The sequence below is a fragment of the Podarcis raffonei genome, chromosome 6 (assembly GCF_027172205.1).
Source record: "Podarcis raffonei isolate rPodRaf1 chromosome 6, rPodRaf1.pri, whole genome shotgun sequence".
Lineage (NCBI taxonomy): Eukaryota > Metazoa > Chordata > Lepidosauria > Squamata > Lacertidae > Podarcis > Podarcis raffonei.
In genome coordinates this window covers 25,970,627-25,987,987 of record NC_070607.1, presented here as the reverse complement: position 1 = coordinate 25,987,987, position 17,361 = coordinate 25,970,627, and the positions used below count along the sequence as shown (strand labels likewise).

At 42.2% G+C, this 17,361-nt stretch overlaps 1 protein-coding gene across 3 annotated transcripts in view; it reads left to right on the top strand.

Moving 5' to 3' along the window:
• The window catches only part of DPYD (dihydropyrimidine dehydrogenase), a 503,241-nt gene that overhangs the window by 16,059 nt on the left and 469,821 nt on the right, over positions 1-17,361 (top strand). The window contains exon 1 of one of the 3 annotated variants that reach the window (XM_053391714.1): positions 1,919-1,993. The exons of the other annotated variants lie outside the window; for them this stretch is intronic. Coding sequence (XP_053247689.1) covers positions 1,970-1,993 — 24 coding nt within the window. The 5' untranslated portion in view covers positions 1,919-1,969. Of the gene's footprint in view, positions 1-1,918; positions 1,994-17,361 lie in introns of those variants that run through there. 3 annotated transcript variants of the gene reach the window in all.

Genomic DNA, 17,361 nt, shown 5'->3' with positions numbered 1-17,361 from the left:
GAACTTAATTCATTCTGGAGGTCCGTTCTTAACCTGAAACTGTTCTTAACCTGAGGTACCACTTTAGCTAATCACCACCGTGTGATTTCTGTTCTCATCCTGAGGTAAAGTTCTTAACCCGAGGTACTATTTCTGGGTTAGCGGGATCTGTAACCTGAAGCGTCTGTAACCTGAGGTACCACTGTAATTTTTCCACCCTTCACCCTGAGGTCCGAGAACGGGTTGCAACAATTAAAACACAATGAGCCTCTCTTCATAGAAAGGTTAAGAAAGGCTTTCTTGCTGGTCAGGAGACTTGTAATTTGCACTTGTCCCTTCCCCCCTTGAGATACTTGCAACTATAATAGGATTGTCTAGAATTTTATTTTAACTCTGGCTTATCATGGATCTCAACATTAAAGGGAAAGGGCTGTTGGAGGCAGGCTTAGGACCTGCGGCTCTGATGCAGGGAGGAGGTAGACTTCAGAAGAAGAACTGAAGCTGCCTCAGGCACTGCATCTATCAGTTAGTAAGAGAAAGTAGGCAGAGGAAAGCAAAAATCACATGGAGCTGCCTCAGGCTTTGACTGTACTGGCCAGGTGGTTGGAGGTACGTTGAAGGCTGTTTCAATGAGCTGAGGGCTGCCAAGGCTTCACGGGGGGACTCACTACATTGGGAGCAGGGATAAATGGATCCTAGTCTGGATTATGCAGGTCCAGGATAATTATCTTTTTCCTGTAACTGCAGGCGTGCCTGCTGGAGTCCAGAAAAACGTTCAGGCTCCTTCCCAGTCTGTGTTAGGCAATGTGAATAATGATATATGCTCAGTATATACCCTGACGCACCATCACAATTCTGTATCTCCTCCTCGCCGTTTTTAAGCCTTTCCAGTGCCGCCTTTTCAAAACTCACAAGAATAGTTTGACAATGTGAGTGAGTGAATTATTTTCGCCTGGCTTTGGAAGCAATGCAGAGGCAGGAACTCTTCTGCATCTTCTTGTCTAGCACCCAGAAATGCATTGCCTTCTCATGGATGCTGAAGTATCACAACTAAGCCACCTAGTTGCAAATACATGCTTACATTGAACTAGTGCAAATGCTACCTTGCTATTTTTTCCCGTAAGCTCTTGGGGAAAAAAATTTGCCAAAGTTTGTCTATTTCTTCTCCTTGTGTTTACTCCAAATTTTAAAATTGGAAGCGGGGTGGATTTGATTTAAATCGAATCAATTTAAATCACAAATTAAATCACTAGCCAGTAAGACTTGATTTAAATCATTTTTTTACAGAAAGACTCATTCTTGCTGGTATAATCTTAATATTTACAACCAGATGAAGGTTTCGTTTTTGGAATAATAAATTTTCAGAGTAGTTTTTATAGTTAAATCAAAAATTACTGATTTGGATATACTATTAGAAATACATGAACAGATAATTAGGAAATTATTGTGAGGTTTAATAAATTAACCGTTTATATTTGGACAACTTTTCTGCTGTACTTTATTGAAAGGAGAAAAATAATCATTTCCTTAATAACAATTTAAACAATTTATTTAACTAAAACAATAACATTATATCATGTTTTTAACTGATGTGGTTTTTTTAAAAGAAAACTTTGAGTTTTAGCACACATGAAAAACTTGAGACAAATCCTTACTTCCTGACGAATAGCATTTGGACTATAATGTAACTTAAATAGAAAACTATCTTTAGAAATATGTTTCCTCCAAAAGCATTTTATTTTAAAAATCTGTTTTAAATTTAAAAACCTATTTTTTAACTATCATTTTTTAATCATTGATTTTTATCCACCCTGATTGGAAGGGTTGTCATAATTGTCATATATTTGTTGCCCCTATTAGATGGGTGCTTATGGGATGTTAACAGGCACCCATGATGTCATACAACTATGAAATCTTGAATGTCCCAGGGCTCTAGAGCACTCCTTGCTCTTGGCAGCTACTGCTGCTGCTGTCAGAAATAGCAAACTACATGGCCAGTGACTGCCTGGAAAAAGTAAGCGTGACCATTTATTGCATTAGAACTGATGAGCTCCACTCATTTTTGGCTAGCAAGGACTTGGAAGAAGTAACTATTGGATCTTTGTATTGCAAAGTATGGTTATGGGTGCATGGTTGCTGTGCGGTTAAATGAGGAGCAGGTTTCTTCAAGTTTTGCACTGGTAGCTAGGACAAAGTGGTTCCCCCCCCCCCTTTTTGAGCAGTAGCTCTTGAGCATAGCTCTGGATGCCAGTTTTATGTTGGCAAAAAAGTGGTGCGTAATTCGTTGTGGAGCTCATCAGTTCTAAAAAAGCTGTTTTGCTTGACACAGCTTCAGAGATCTTGGAAAGGCAAGCTGCTTTATTATTGATATTGTTTTATTATTTTTGAGAAAGCAGCGATGTATATGTTTAAAATAAATTATGCCATGCTCCTGAGGGGGGCAGGAAATATTTAAAAGCCTGCAAGACTGCTGAAAATATTGTGCTGTTCTTTTGCAGCTGCAGTGTGACTACCTGTTACAAAATTAATAGTACTGTCTGATTAATAAGAGGAAAGGAGTAGATGATTGTGCTGGCTGTGAGAAGCTGTGCGTTTTCTCCGGTGCCCGTTGCTGTCAACTTTCTGCCCTTCTGTGCCTGGTTGCAACCCATTCTGGCTGCTCAGACTAGGGCTGGAAGTGATTTTGTAGCAAGATGCCACACTTCAGCTTTGATATGTTCAGTGTAAGCAGGCAACCAAAGGGATGAGGTAAGCAGCTCTTCTGAATGGGTAATTCTGTGCATTGATATAATGTTCCACTAGGGGGTCAGGTGATTCCCCTCAAGCATTAAAAGCATGTTAGGGCGGCTGTGAGGTTATGTGAGCTAGCCCTGCACAAATTTTGGAAGTCCCATAGAGACCGTTTCCTTGTGGTCACTGGAGAGCAGGGGTGTCTAAGCTTGGCTCCACCCTCATGCATGCTTTTTTGTTGTTTAGTCATTTAGTTGTATCCGACTCTTCGTGACCCCATGGACCAGAGCACGCCAGGCATTCCTGTCTTCCACTGCCTCCCGCAGCTTGGTCAAACTCATGTTTGTAGCTTCGAGAACACTGTCCAACCATCTCGTCCTCTGTTGTCCCCTTCTCCTTGGGCCCTCAATCTTTCCCAACATCCAGGGTCTTTTCCAAGGAGTCTTCTCTTCTCACGAGGTGGCCAAAGTATTGGAGCCCCATCTTCAGGATCTGAGCACTCAGGGCTGATTTCCTTAAGAATGGATAGGTTTGATCTTCTTGAAATCCATGGGACTCTCAAGAGTCTCCTCCACCACCATGCATGCTTTTAAATTGTCTTAAATCCCACGTACCACATGGCCATGAGTGGTCAAATGCTGTGATCAACAGAAAGTGCTGCTCATAGATGTTAATGGAGAGGAGGCAGTGGTAAAGATAATCAGCAGAGAAGAGGGATGTCTGTGGTTCAAAGGACAACCCAGCCATAAGCTCATTGGGTGAGTGTCATTAGACATGCCTTTCTTGTCAGTGTCCTCTATGCAGCCACTAATCTGTAAATAACGCCAGTCAAACTCATAGGATTACTACACACAATTAGACTTCATCTACAGATAATGGATATCATATGCTGGGAATACTTAAGAAAGAACATTATTTTGATTCTAAGTATTACCATAAGTAATGTAATAAATAGAAACCTTTGACTAGATTAGTGGATTATCCACCTGTAAAATAAGCGAGGAGGGGAATCAAGCTCTTTCAAATGTAAACCACCCCCAATTATTGAAAGGAAAAACTAGTCAGTTTTCTAGATCATATTTGTAAATAGGCTTGGATGGTTTTTAATGCAAAAGGAATAGGCCAAGAGATGGGTGAGTGCTGAATTGTTGCTAATTAGTGAAATTATTACTTTCTACCATGTAACTGAATTCTTTTTGGAAATTCTATTTTTGGTCTATTTTTCCTTAAAAGGCAGCTAAAGTATGAAGGGTTTTTGAATTTTGTGTGTGTGTGTGTGTGTGTAAAGTATGGCATTCCAGTGTCTACTTAAAATGTGGAATGGTGTTTACAATGTTCATGGAATGCTGCCCTGGAGCGAAATCCTGTGATTTTGTTTGGGAAAAGGTGCATAAGCTATTTCTTTCTGGGCAGGAGATGTGGTCAAACACTTGATTTTAACCAGTTATTAATGTGAGGCAATGGTTAGCTATATTAATTTTCAGCTTTCAGTTTCTGGTGTCTGTTGGATAGGTTTGCAAGGAGAATAAGAGGTAAGCCTGAACAGCAGCAGGAGAAAGCAAGTGACCATTCAAAAGGAAACAATGGAAGGGCAAAATAATCCAGAATGCAGTTTAGTAACCCAATCATTTTGGGTTTGCTCAAATATAGCAGTAGGATGTCATTGCTCACCTGAAGGAGTTAGGTGAGACTGCCATCTTTGGTTGAAGTTCTAGGTTTCAAAGTGGTGAGGAGAACATAGAATAAGGGTTGCTTCTGGTCAGTTTGCAATAATTGGGCTCAGAGGGGCTATGGAAAAACTCCATGCTTTCCCTAGTAATTGCCTACACCTCATTTTGAAGACTTGTCTCACAGTTGGAGAACGCTGATGTATAAGTGGTGTAAATTTTATGTCTGTTCCATCTGTTATCACAGTTGCTTACTATAGTAGTGGTGCTAATTTCAGTGGCGCTGCTGCTGTTTTTAGAATGGCAGTGAAAGCTAACGGTGTTATATCTTCACCTTCTTCAGACCAGAAAAAAAGGGGTGGGGGTCAAATTTTGTCTGGTTTGCATTTTATTATGTACCCACTTAACTCATGCTTTCTGAAACAGTGCGCAAACCAAAAACCCAGTTGTCCTTTGAAATTCACTCTTTGAATTTTGTGTTCCAGTGCCCCAACAACAACAACAAAGTGGATATATAGAAATATATGTAAATTGGTGTGTGTGTGAAAATGACATACTGATGGATTTATATAAAGCGGCACAAAAATCCACCAGCGTTTTAGTGCACATTGCTCCAGATACACACACACACACACACACACACACACCTGATGCAGAAATTTAATAGAAACTGAAATTGACAGATTCCCCCATTCTACATTTATGCCCCATCCTGCAACATGGAACCCACATTTCATTTGTTTAATCTATGTATTTAACGTTCTGTTTATTTTCCTCTTCTTGCTTTTCCCCTACATTTTTCACCTCTTAAGAAAACTTTAACAACCACCCAAATGTTGATGATGCTATCCGTCTTAGGTCAGGATGCTGCTACCTGATAGAAGATGTACGATGTAAGGCATTCTGGCTGCATTGACAGCCCTGCTTTAGAAAGGTTAGCTGCTTCAGAAATGTCAATTTAAATGAATAAATGAACATTTAAATACATTTCAAAAAAGTGTTCATTTCCCTCTGCAGGATCTTGTATGAAAGTTTTTTTTTTAATGCATTTGTTTAAGACGTCCTATTTATAATCCAATAGCCCTCAATTTATGCTAATAAAACTGTTATGCAAACCCCACCATCATGTAGCTAATTTTTCTCTCTCTCTCATGCACACAGTCAGCCCTCATTTGTATTCATAAGGTTTATAGCCTGTAATTGCTGAATATTGGAAAAACAAGGGAATTACCTTTTTGTTCCCCAGAGGCAGGCTCTATGCTTCATCGCTGATCTATGGTGCTTATGACATTTTGAGCAGAATGTGTTCTGAGCTGTCATACAACTTGACGCCAAAGAATTTAAAGATTGCCGTCTTATGGACCTGGAAAGAGAAGAAAATGAAGATCAACTGAAAGTAAAAAAAATAAAAAAATAAATTGGATGCAGCTTCTGCTTTTGTCCCATTGATCGGGACCATTTTTATTTTCCTTTCCTCCGCAGCAGTTTTCTCTCTTGTGATTTGTTCAGTATTCTTATAATGTAATCGTTAACAAATATCTCTGAGTAGGCATATTTGTGTGTTTCGTTTCCCTTTCTTACTTCACTTATTTAAATGGTTGTGGGATTTATATCAGCACTAAGGGAAGCAGCAATGTCTGTTCTTGTAAGAAAAACACCGGGGACTAATTGGATTAGTAGAGTGTCTGGCATCTGGTGGGTGGGGCTTTTGTGTTGTGCTCCGGAATCGGCCCCTCCCTTTGCATGTTCAATTAAGTTCTGTTAGAGAGGCCAACTGTCGTTCTTGCCTCATGAGGTTGTTTCTGTTTCTCTCAGTAGCATGTTATTGTGTTACTATTTTCTTTATTATTAATGCTTTTCTTGACATAGACGTGCGCCGCTTACTTTGAAGAAAGAAAAGAAACTCTGTCAAAGATTGGTGGAATATCCTAAACTGGATGAGTGAGGGGATATTCCCAGTCTAACAGGAGGATTGCTTTGTTTTAGTCACAACTGTCCACAACAGTTCTACTCCACATGCCTGGTGTCCCCAAATATATATACAGTAGTACCTTGGTTCTTGAACAGAATGCATTTTGAGAGTCTCTTCGAGTCCCGGAACTGTTAGAAAACCAAGGTGCAGCTTCTGATTGGCTGCAGGAGCGTCCTGCAGCCAATCGGAAGCTGCGGAAGCCGTGCCAGACGTTCAGCTTGCAAAAATGGTTTGAAAACAAGAATACTCACTTCCAGGTTTCAATCGTTCGGGAGCTTATTTGTTTGGGAACCAAGGCATTTGAGATCAAAGGTATGACTGTACTTCTGTATCAGTGTTACTGAATTTAAAATTGGAGGCACGTTCTATGTTCCAGCCTGAAAAGGATTACTTTTCTGTCCTGAGAGTCATTTGCCTCTTTATGTCTTCATGAATCCCTGATCTGGACATGCCACTTGATTAGAAGGCAAGCCCAGCATTGTTACCTCTGGCAGAGAGATACAATGGGCAGATATCTTTATAGGTGAGATCTTTGGCTCCATGAGAGGTCCAGAGAATGGCAGCATGAAAACGGGCCTTTTCTGCAGTGGCTCTCCATTGGTGGAATGCTCTCCCCAGAATGGCTCACTTGACACCTTCATTGCACATCTTTAGGCCCCAAGTGAAAATGTTTCTCTGTAACCAGGCCTTTGGCTGATGTTCTATGGCCTTTTCATTGTGTTTAAGGGAGTGGGATTATTGGTTTGTTTTGTTCCTGTTTTTTGATGTAGTTTGTCTTTTCCATCTGTATTTTCATGTTGTGAACTTCCCAGTGATATTTGGATGAAGGGCTGTATACAAATTTAAATAAAAACAACAACAATTTTATTATTTATATGTTGCCCATCTGGCTGGGTTGCCCCAGCCACTCTTGGCAGCTTCCAACAAAATATTAAGGACACAACATTAACCGTAATTAACTTCTCTGAATAGGGCTGCCTTCAGAAATAATAACAACATTTTTTGTGGCACATGGTATTAGCGTAAAGGTAAAGGGACCCCTGACCATTAGGTCCAGTCGTGACCGACTCTGGGGTTGCGGTGCTCATCTCGCTTTATTGGCCTAGGGAGCCGGCATACAGCTTCTGTGTCATGTGGCCACCATGACTAAGCCGCTTCTGGCAAACCAGAGCAGCGCACAGAAATGCCGTTTACGTTCCCGTCGCAGTGGTACCTATTTATCTACTTGCACTTTGACGTGCTTTCGAACTGCTAGGTTGGCAGGAGCAGGGACCGAGCAATGGGAGCTCACCCCGTCGCGGGGATTCGAACCGCCGACCTTCTGATCGGCAAGTCCTAGGCTCTGTGGTTTAACCCACAGTGCCACCTGCGTCCCATGGTATTAGCATTGTTGCCTTATATTCAGTTAACAAGGGGAGAGCATTCACAATCTCAAAGTGTTCTATGTGTATGAATAAGAACTGTGAAAGAGTCTTCCTAGATCAGAGTATAGGTCTATCTACTAGTCCAGTATCTATCCTGCTTCCCAAAGCCAGCAAACAGATGCCTCTGGGAAACATGCAAACAAGGCTTGAAGGCATCAGGTATTTTCTGCAGTCGCTCCCCAGCAACTGGAACTAGAATTCAAAGTTTTGTTTGTGACCTTTAAAGTTCAGGTCCCCAATATATTTTGGAGTGCCTATCTAGACCCTTCTGTCTTCATTTGGGGCCTTTCCCTGGGTTCCTGCTCTGAGAAGTTTCAGGGGGTTGCAACAAGAGAGAGGGTCGTTTCAGTTGTGGAATGATCCTTCCTTTGAGGTCCGCCTGGTACCATCATTAACATCCTTTTAACCCCAAGTAAAAACCTGCCTCTTCTCCAAGGCATTTGATAGTTTAGGATAATTTTGCTGCCTTCTGGTGGCATGTTTTTTGCTGCCATTTTGTTTGGTTTGGTTTGCAGGTTAATGCATTGCTTTTATTGTAATGCATCATTCTTTTTCCTGATTTCATGCCATTCTTTTTTTTTTTAATTTTGCAAGTTGTTTGGAGACTGTCAAATGACCTATAAATTGAATTGTTGCTGCTGTTATTATTGTCTCTGAAAATCTAGATTCCTTATAGCCATCATGACTGGTAGTCAATAAGAGATGGATGCTACATTAATTTGTCTGCTCTGCTTTTCAAGCTGTGTGTGTGTTAGTGGCCCTCTCCAGTGCCAGCTCTTAGAATCCTCCCTCTTAGATGCAGTGCCCTGAAGAGTCCTGCTGCTACCACCATCCTGTTCCACCTTTACCTGTTATCTGACAGAGGTGTCTGCCTCTCACCCAGTGGCATAGCGTGGGAGGTGCAGGGGGGGCCGGCCACACCGGGCACAACATCTGGGGGTTAGGGTTAGGGTTAGGGGGCGCAAATTACTTGCCTTGCCCCAGGTGCTGACAACCCATGCTACGCCACTGCTCTCACCTACTGGCTTTGGCATGCCAGCCACCCTGCTTCTGGGGAGAATGAGCTTAAGTACAGAGAAGCCAGTTAAACTAAAGGAAGTTTAACAAGCTTTAATGAGATCCAAGGGGTGAGGATACATAAAAGGGAAGAAAATGAGTTCAAGTTCTACAGCAATAGACATTAAATAACAGAATGTAAAATGCCCAGCATTGCCCTGACTTAACGTGCTTAACTTGCCTCCGGGTCTGTTATATATTAGAATGGAGTTAAAACTGGCTCTCTTCTCTGGTGACCTTTTTTACCGGTTCAGAGAGTGGGGAGGGTGAGTTTTTGGACCAATGAGAAGCCATGGATTTCTAACCTTGCAAGGGGAGCTTGGTACCCTCATTGCCAAGTTGATGAGGTTTGATTGCAATAACCACCTCCTGTGGGAAAGGTTTAGTGGGTGCATAATAAGCTCCTTGCTCTGGCCGTGTTAGTTGTGCCCTCTTCTGCCAACTCAAATGCATCTAAAATGAACACATTTCAGTTGTGCCAAAGACACATTACTTTTTCTGCTTGGCCATGCTTAAATTGTCGGAAGTTCCTTGCCTATATGCGGGGAACAGCAAAAAATAAATAAGCCAATCTGTTTACATTGCACATCCATGTTCTTTATACTGGTAAGGGAGAAAGGGAGCCATTAGATATCTACCTTTCTCTTCACTCCTTACCCCCAATCCTCGTTGCCTTTGACTGTCAAAGGCTGTTGGAACTCTATGAGACTGGAAAGAATGAATAAATGATATAAAAGCTGAGCTTGAATGTAGCACTCACAGACCAAAAGGGGGCCTGGTCAGCAAGTCCTTCACACTCATTAAGAGCCATGCATTTACAAGGCATGCTTAGCTAATTTGCATTCTGGGTATCACTAATAGCTTAGATGTGGCTGATTCTGGCATTCCTGGACAGTAGGGCCCATGGTGGACTTGACTATGACATTTTAAAAATACCAAGCAGTTTCTAGATGCCTTTGATCAAATGAATGACATAGTCAAAATGGCACTCCTGCTTACACAACTGCCTGCTTCCTAGATCCATAAACTACAAGCCAAACCATACTATGGTCTTGGCAGAGGGTGCTGCATATGAACTGCAGTGCGGAATAGAATCACATTATGGGCGCATACACACCGTACATTTAAAGTGCCTTATTTCCCCCAAAGAATCCTGGGAACTATATTTTACCCCTCACATAGCTACAATTCGCAGCACCCGTGACAAACTACAGCTTCTGTGATCCTTTGGGGGAAATAATGTGCTTTCATTGTACTGTGTACATGCAACCCTACTCATAGTTCTAGGCTATGGTGAAAAGTTACTCGTTTTCTTTATCGTATTTATCTTAAATCATGCAAGTTGGGCATAGCAAGCAGCTGGGCAAATGAAACAAGTTTGGGGCAGAATCCAAAGCGGGCAGGGATGGTTTCTTGACCAGAACTACTGGATCAACTAAATGATGCCACAGCAAAAAATAGGACTTCCAGAGTGTTGCTTCCAGTTACCTGGAAACACCCTCGCATTCTATCTCTCGCACAGGATGTCACCTACAAGCTGGCTCTTGAGACTGAGAAGCCTGCAGACTGGGTCTTCCACCATTTCTGTGACACCTCTGTGTAATTGTATACATATATGAACTTGCGATGGTGCATGCTGCTGGCATCATAAAGATGATTCAGGCTGATGGCCAGACATGACAGATTGGTATGGAATGCCAACATAAAGCCAGTTTGCACTTGTCTGGCGGCGCAGCAGCAGTATGCTGATGTGTCACTTTATGGGGCTCAGAGTGTTAGTCTTAAAATAAAAACTCCCTTCTAAAAAGCTACACTGGTTGGCAAAAAAAATAACTTGCTGATTAAACTTAAAAGCAGAAGTAACTTCAGTTCTAACTCATCCTGTGATTGGAATCTGTAGATCATTAACTTTCTGCTGGCTGATGCATGGCCATCTGAGCCCATTTTGGGTTTGAATAAACATTCATAACCTTTTCCAGGACAGGACCTTTAATCTCCCGGCAGTTTGGATATTAGGCAGGTTGAGCTTCTAGGATGTAGCCCAAAGGAAAGTAGTACATATTGATTTTATCGATTCCAACCCTGCTGAAATATTATGTACTTTAAAAAAGAAAATCAAATGCATAGGCAGGATAATCCTCATTTGGCCCTGGAGTGTTTAAAACAATTCTTTGTTGTTTAGGCAGTGTGTGTATGTGGGAGGCTGATCTTAAAAAGTTTGCAGATTCTCCAACAACAACTGAACAGAATGCACTATATCTTCTTTGTATACAAAGTTTGTCTACCAAATGAATATGTATCCCAAGTGAAGGTCCCATTCCTGTACTTTTACTCACTGGAGTAGTGCATTTGTTTTTGTATTACACCGAACTTGAGTTGCAATTTCTCCTTATTTGCTTTGAATGAGATGTAACTCTGACTATTGGAACATTTACATTCAGGTATCCTAATCAAGAAGCAAAACACATGCCCACTTCCTAATGTTCCCATTGCCTACATTTTTTGGGGGTGGGGTGTCATAGGATTTAGACTTTGGCAATAGAGAACTAGAATTAGTGAAGGATGTATTTAAGACTTGCCCAAAATGGGATCAGTAATATTTGGCATTGAGGAGAGACATGTTAAATTACATTTACACAACTTCGGTTCTATCACATTTTTGTTGTTAAGGTGAGATGAAGAAAGTGAATTGCCACTTAGTCCAGCCAACTTCCTTGGAGAGGCCATCACTTCACCAGCTTTTCCTTATACACCTTCACAGATCAGACAGTCCCAGTCAACTGGCTAGCAGATTTCCCCCTATTACATTGTGGAATCAATGTTTTCAAATGGTGCAAAAATCTGAACTACAATGTTATCTTTTGGGCTTTGTATGCAATCCTGGCTGTGTATGGAAATGTTAACCCTTATAACAATGAAATCCTTGCTTCCAGATGTTGTAGATTCTATTATAAATTTTCTTACAGGCTTCCAAGGCAGGTTGGTTTATGTGGCAAAACATGCTTGCATTCCTAGACCAGGGGGATCTCCAAAAAATACCTGGCTAGTTCTGTGCATTCAATTCAGATGTTCAGAATCAGATAGCAGGGGCTCTGCTGAAGGTGGTTACAGCCTAATTAGTTAGAGAAGACTCACTCACCAATATTTTGGTTGAAAGTTATTTCTCTGTCCCAGATCGGTAATCGTGAGGTCAGCTATCAAGTCAGTCAAAGAGAAAATTAATTAATTCTGCCTCCATATGATCAAACTTCCCATCCAGATTCATGGAGCACAAAAATAAGATAAATGTTCAGTGAAGCAGAGTGCATAGCCCAAACCTTTCACATTTGATGGGTAATTACACCTACAATTAGACCAATAATTTACTTAAGAGTGAATGTTTATGACTTGTAATATTTTGGAAAAGTCTTAGCTTCCCCTTACTCTTCTCAACCTTGGTGTGTGGATATGTTTAACTTTCAAAATTTTGTTCTGCTCTTTCTTTCAGTCTTTGCTGCCACTTGCATGCCCGTCTACAATTTTAGAGCAATTCCATGGTCTACTTCAACCTGTGGATGGGGAATGGTGTGTTTGAATGCTTCCACACATATATATTCCTAATTATTAGCATTCTAGGGGAAGTGGATTCTTCCATTTCTCCTTGCTGTGTTGCATTCATTCAGAGAGTGGGGTTTTTAAAGAGGAGTATTCAGATACACATTGTCTGAAGTGGTTTAGTTTCAACAGGACTGCCATGAGAAGATTGTTAATGTTTAGGTACCTTGAGAAGCCAGTGTGGTGTAGTGGTTAAGAGCGGTAGACTCGTAATCTGGTGAACCGGGTTCGCTTCCCCGCTCCTCCACATGCAGCTGCTGGGTGACCTTGGGCTAGTCACACTTCCCTGAAGTCTCTCAGCCTCACTCACCTTACAGAGTGTTTGTTGTGGGGGAGGAAGGGAAAGGAGAATGTTAGCTGCTTTGAGACTCCTTAGGGTAGTGATAAAGCGGGATATCAAATCCAAACTCCTCCTCCTCCTCCTCCTCCTCCTCCTCCTCCTCCTCTTCTTCTTCTTCTTCTTCGGTAGACTCAAGGCATTAAGCAAAGAGGAATATCAATGCCATCTTTGCCTCCAAAGTGAATTCCATGCCTCTCACTCACTACCTCATATTTGCTGGTGACTCCTCCCAGTCTAAGCTTCAGACACACAAGCATAGAACTGGGAATCCCATGGTTTCTGCCAAATGGCTAGTGCCAGCTTGAATTACACTGGCTAGGAGGCAAAGGCATCTCCTCACTCTACTTTTGGCACTACGATTCATTTGTAAAACTATGCATAATCAGACTGGATTGGGCCAGGCAGAATGGTGTCTTCAAGATGAATGGCTCCTTGCGAAGTGGATTAGAATTTGTAAGTGTGAGCAACTTGTCTCTATCAAGCGAGCATAATATTAAGATGCATTGAAATGCTTAATGAAATTAACTGAAAATAAATATTTTGTGGATAATGGATTAGTAATGGTATTAGTTATCATTTAGCAGTATACTGGGAATAAATTACAATGTGTTCAAGCTGCTTTCTTTTGGTAAAGAAGTTAAATTGCATTTTTGAATGTAGGATGTGGAGTTCATCCACTGAGCCGGCCACTGAGAACTCCTGTTCATGCTTTCCTGAGCAAAATTTGTTCTATTAACCCTACTTGATTCCCACCCCCACCATTTTTAATGTGCTGTTCCATAAATCAGATACACTTTATAAAACCAATTATTTATAATGAGCTATGGTGCACTGCCAGATTTTATCAGTTCAGTGTCAAACCAAAGAGCTCGGTGGGTTTAGGTCTTGTTTTAAGTACTTTGCGCCTTCAAATTTAGTAAGCTACTTTCAAGGTGATGTTGTGCTTTGTAGTCACATATATTTGCTTGATTGGGGAGACAAGGGTGCACAGGTTGACTCGGTAGTTCCAGGAGGCATCGTTGGTAGTTACTTTTGCATCAGATTCCATGCAGAAATGGCCAACCTTTTTAGACCTGTGGTCATGTTTGGATTTTCGAGTGAGTGCTGCGGTCACCATTACCTTTGGTCACTTCTCTCCATTGGATTAGCATCCCCTCCAGGACAGAAAGAGAGAAAGAGTGGAAATGCACACATCATTTCCCAAGGGATCAAGGTAGATCTAGCAGAATCAATCTGAGCCTTGAAAGCACATGGAGTTGAAAGAGGAAATGGGAAACAGTATCAAGTTTCCAGCTTCCTCTTTCAGTTCAGTGTGCTTTTCAAGTGGGAAGAAGGTAGCCAACCTTTAAACCTAGCATTCATGAAGCCCCAGAGCCTCCCTAGTCACTGCTTCCTTGGTTCTGAGGTGCTGAGGGCGGTTACATTTTCCTTCAGTACATAGAGCTAAAAGAGGAAGTTAGAAGAATGACACTTTCTGTTATGTACTGAGTTGAATAGGATCCAAAATGCAGCAGTCTGACTGGTCCTAGAACAATAGGATTCAGAATGCAGCAGTCTGATTGGTCCTAGAACAATAGGAATCAGAATGCAGCAGTCTGATTGGTCCTAAAACAATGCCACAGTATGATTGGTCTGCAGGAGCCACCCAATCCAGCTCCAGATGGAAGTTAATCCACAACCTGATTGGCCTACAGGGGAATTCTGGAATTAGCCAATCGCGTGCAGCCCATTGTGTAAATAATGCATATAAAGCAGATACTTTGGGGGAACTTTCATTCCTCCTCACCACTATGAGCTGAATAAAGAGCATGAAATCCACTCTCGACTCTGAGTATATTTCACTTTCCCACTTCCTCTTTCAGCATTATGTGCTTTTCAAGGCTCAGTGTAATGTCTTTAGTTTTACCCAGATCTCTTGGGAAGGCAAAGTGTGTGTACTTTCTCTTGGGAGTGGGGAAATGATCAGAGAGGGTAGTACCCATGGCACTCACTCAAAAAATCAAATGTGCTGAGTCAATCAATCAATCACTTTATTGTACTAGCCAAAGGCCATGACAGTTTATGTGCCCAATTCTTTCACTTTGCTTAATGGAGTTGCATGGCTTCCCAGATGTCCTGCACAAAATAAACAGACTAGGATCATTGCATTTTCTCTCTGCCCCCTGTGTCCTGTCTGCTCTGCTTTTTTCTGAAACAAAGTCCAAGGGTATAAAATATAATGCCGTGTTAAGACTTGCAATCTGGATAGGCCTTTTTAATAATCCACCTTGTTTGCTTGTTGGGCAAGGTATGTGGGTATTGGGTGTTCTGTCTTTCTCCTTCTCATCCACTTACTGTGGGGTGGCTCTGAGGGTTAGGGTATGCACAATTTCCCTGTATTTCCAGAACCCTTGGAACCGAACCACCGCATAAGATGCAATCGTATGCTATACCTGAGCTGTGCAGATCCTGCATTATGTTCCATCTGACTTGCCAATTTGACTTGCCAAACATTCATAAGCTTACATCTTAATGGTGATGTTCAAATGATTGTTACCTGATCAGAAGATTAATTTCAAGCTCAAATAAAACAGATGTCTTGGGAAAATCTGCAGATGCTTATTTCTCACTGTGGATCAAAACTCTTAAGATACTTAGCTTAATTGTTCTAATCTGCCCATTACTTTTTGGGAGGGGGGTGGAAACATATTCCAATTGTTCTCGCTTGGGAAACAGATGTACTTTGTAATACACCGAACATGGCTTGCTGTGAAGGATAAAGTAGCGAGTGGTTTATAAAAAATGGTAAATAGATAATTTTAAGCTCCCCTCAGCATACATTCCAAAGCCCATCTAATCAATTATAGTTTGATCAGAGGGCTGTTTTTTCTATGGGTGGATTTATTTTGTAGCCTAAATTAGATGTGTGTGTGTGTGTGTTTTCATTCACTAGAACTAAGCCAGGGGCAGAGCTAGCCTTCTCATTCCCACTCCGCCCCCCCCCATGTGTTTACTGGATACATTTTAAGAAATGTCTAAAGATGGTGGCTAGATTCCTCCACATTATTATTCACAGGCAAGTACAGGGCCTTCTCAGTAGTAGTGCCCACCCCTGTGCAGTACACCCTCCCATCAGATGTCAAGGAGATAAGTAACTATACAGCCTTTAGAAGACATCTGAAGTTTTTAGGGAAGTTTTTAATGTTTAACGTTTAATTATGTTTTTGTATATGCTGGAAGCCACCCAGAGTGGCTGGGGTAACCCTGTCAGATTGGTAGAGTACAAATACAGTGGTACCTCGGGTTACAAACACCTCAGGTTACAAACACTTTGGGTTACAGACTCCGCTAACCTGGAAGTAGTACCTCAGATTAAGAACTTTACCTCAGGATGAGAACAGAAATCGCGTGGCGGTGGCGTGGCGGAAGCGGAAGGCCCCATTAGCTAAAGTGGTACCTCAGGTTAAGAACAGTTTCAGGTTAAGAACGGACCTCCAGAACGTATTAAGTTCGTAACCAGAGGTGCCACTATAATAACATTATTATTATTATTATTATGGAGGGGTGTGTGGACAGAGGCTAAGGTGTACATGCAGCAAGCTCATGGCCACAATCATGGAAATGGCTATGATTTACATAGATTTATCTAATTTCAGGGTTCGCCTTTGCCCCCCAGCTTCCAGGATCAGAGGCACCATGCCTCTGAATGCCAACTGGCAGGTAACAACAGTGAGAGAGGGCTGTTGCCTGTGTGTGGGCTTCCCAAAGGGGTGTTTGCAGGCTTCCTAGAGACATCTGGTTGGCCATTCTGGCAAACATGATGCTGGACTAGGTAGGCTTGTTGTTTTCAACCAGTGTGTCGTGGCACCCTGGAGTGCCTTGAATGAGGGTCAGGGGTGCCGTGGGCAACACTGGCCTCAGTCCCTCCTTCCCTCTTGCCTCTGATGCCCTCTCATGTCTCTGCCTCCCAAAGACTTGCAGAGCTGTTGGTTGCAGCAGCCCTGGCTACAAGCTGCACAAGATAATGGTGCCTCTGGGGTTGGCCAGGGGGTGCTGGTTGCCAGGAGCTGAGGCAGCCTCAGAGTGAGAGAGGCCTGCCTGCCAACCAGTCTGCCAGCCCTTGCTGTTGGGAATGGACAGACAAGTCCCAGGCCTCTGTAGGGCAATGTGAGGAGGCACCTCTCTTTGGGGCAGGGGACGCAGCTCAGAGACTAGGGGCAGCAGCAGCAGCAGCAGCTGCCCAGAAAATTCCCGAGGAGAGGAGGCTCCACAAGGGAGCATGTTGGAAACAGAGTGAGAGACTGCTAGCAGGGGGTGACATAACTGGGCTCCCAAGCCCCACAGGGTGCCGCAGAAAGAATGGAGTTGGTCAAAGGTGCCTTGGACTCAAAAAGGTTGAAGACCTCTGAGGTAGGCCTTTGGTCTGAGCCAGCAGAGCTCTTTTTATGTTATGATTGATGAAGGAACTGAGCAACGTGAACTTGGCCCTTTAAAAATAACCATTATGCAAGGTTGCAGGAGTGTGTCTACTGTGCCAAAGTAAGTCAGATTTGGATGTGTGTGTGCCCTAAAATGTGGGCCATTTAACCTGTATAAATATGCAAGTCAAGGATTTCTCTC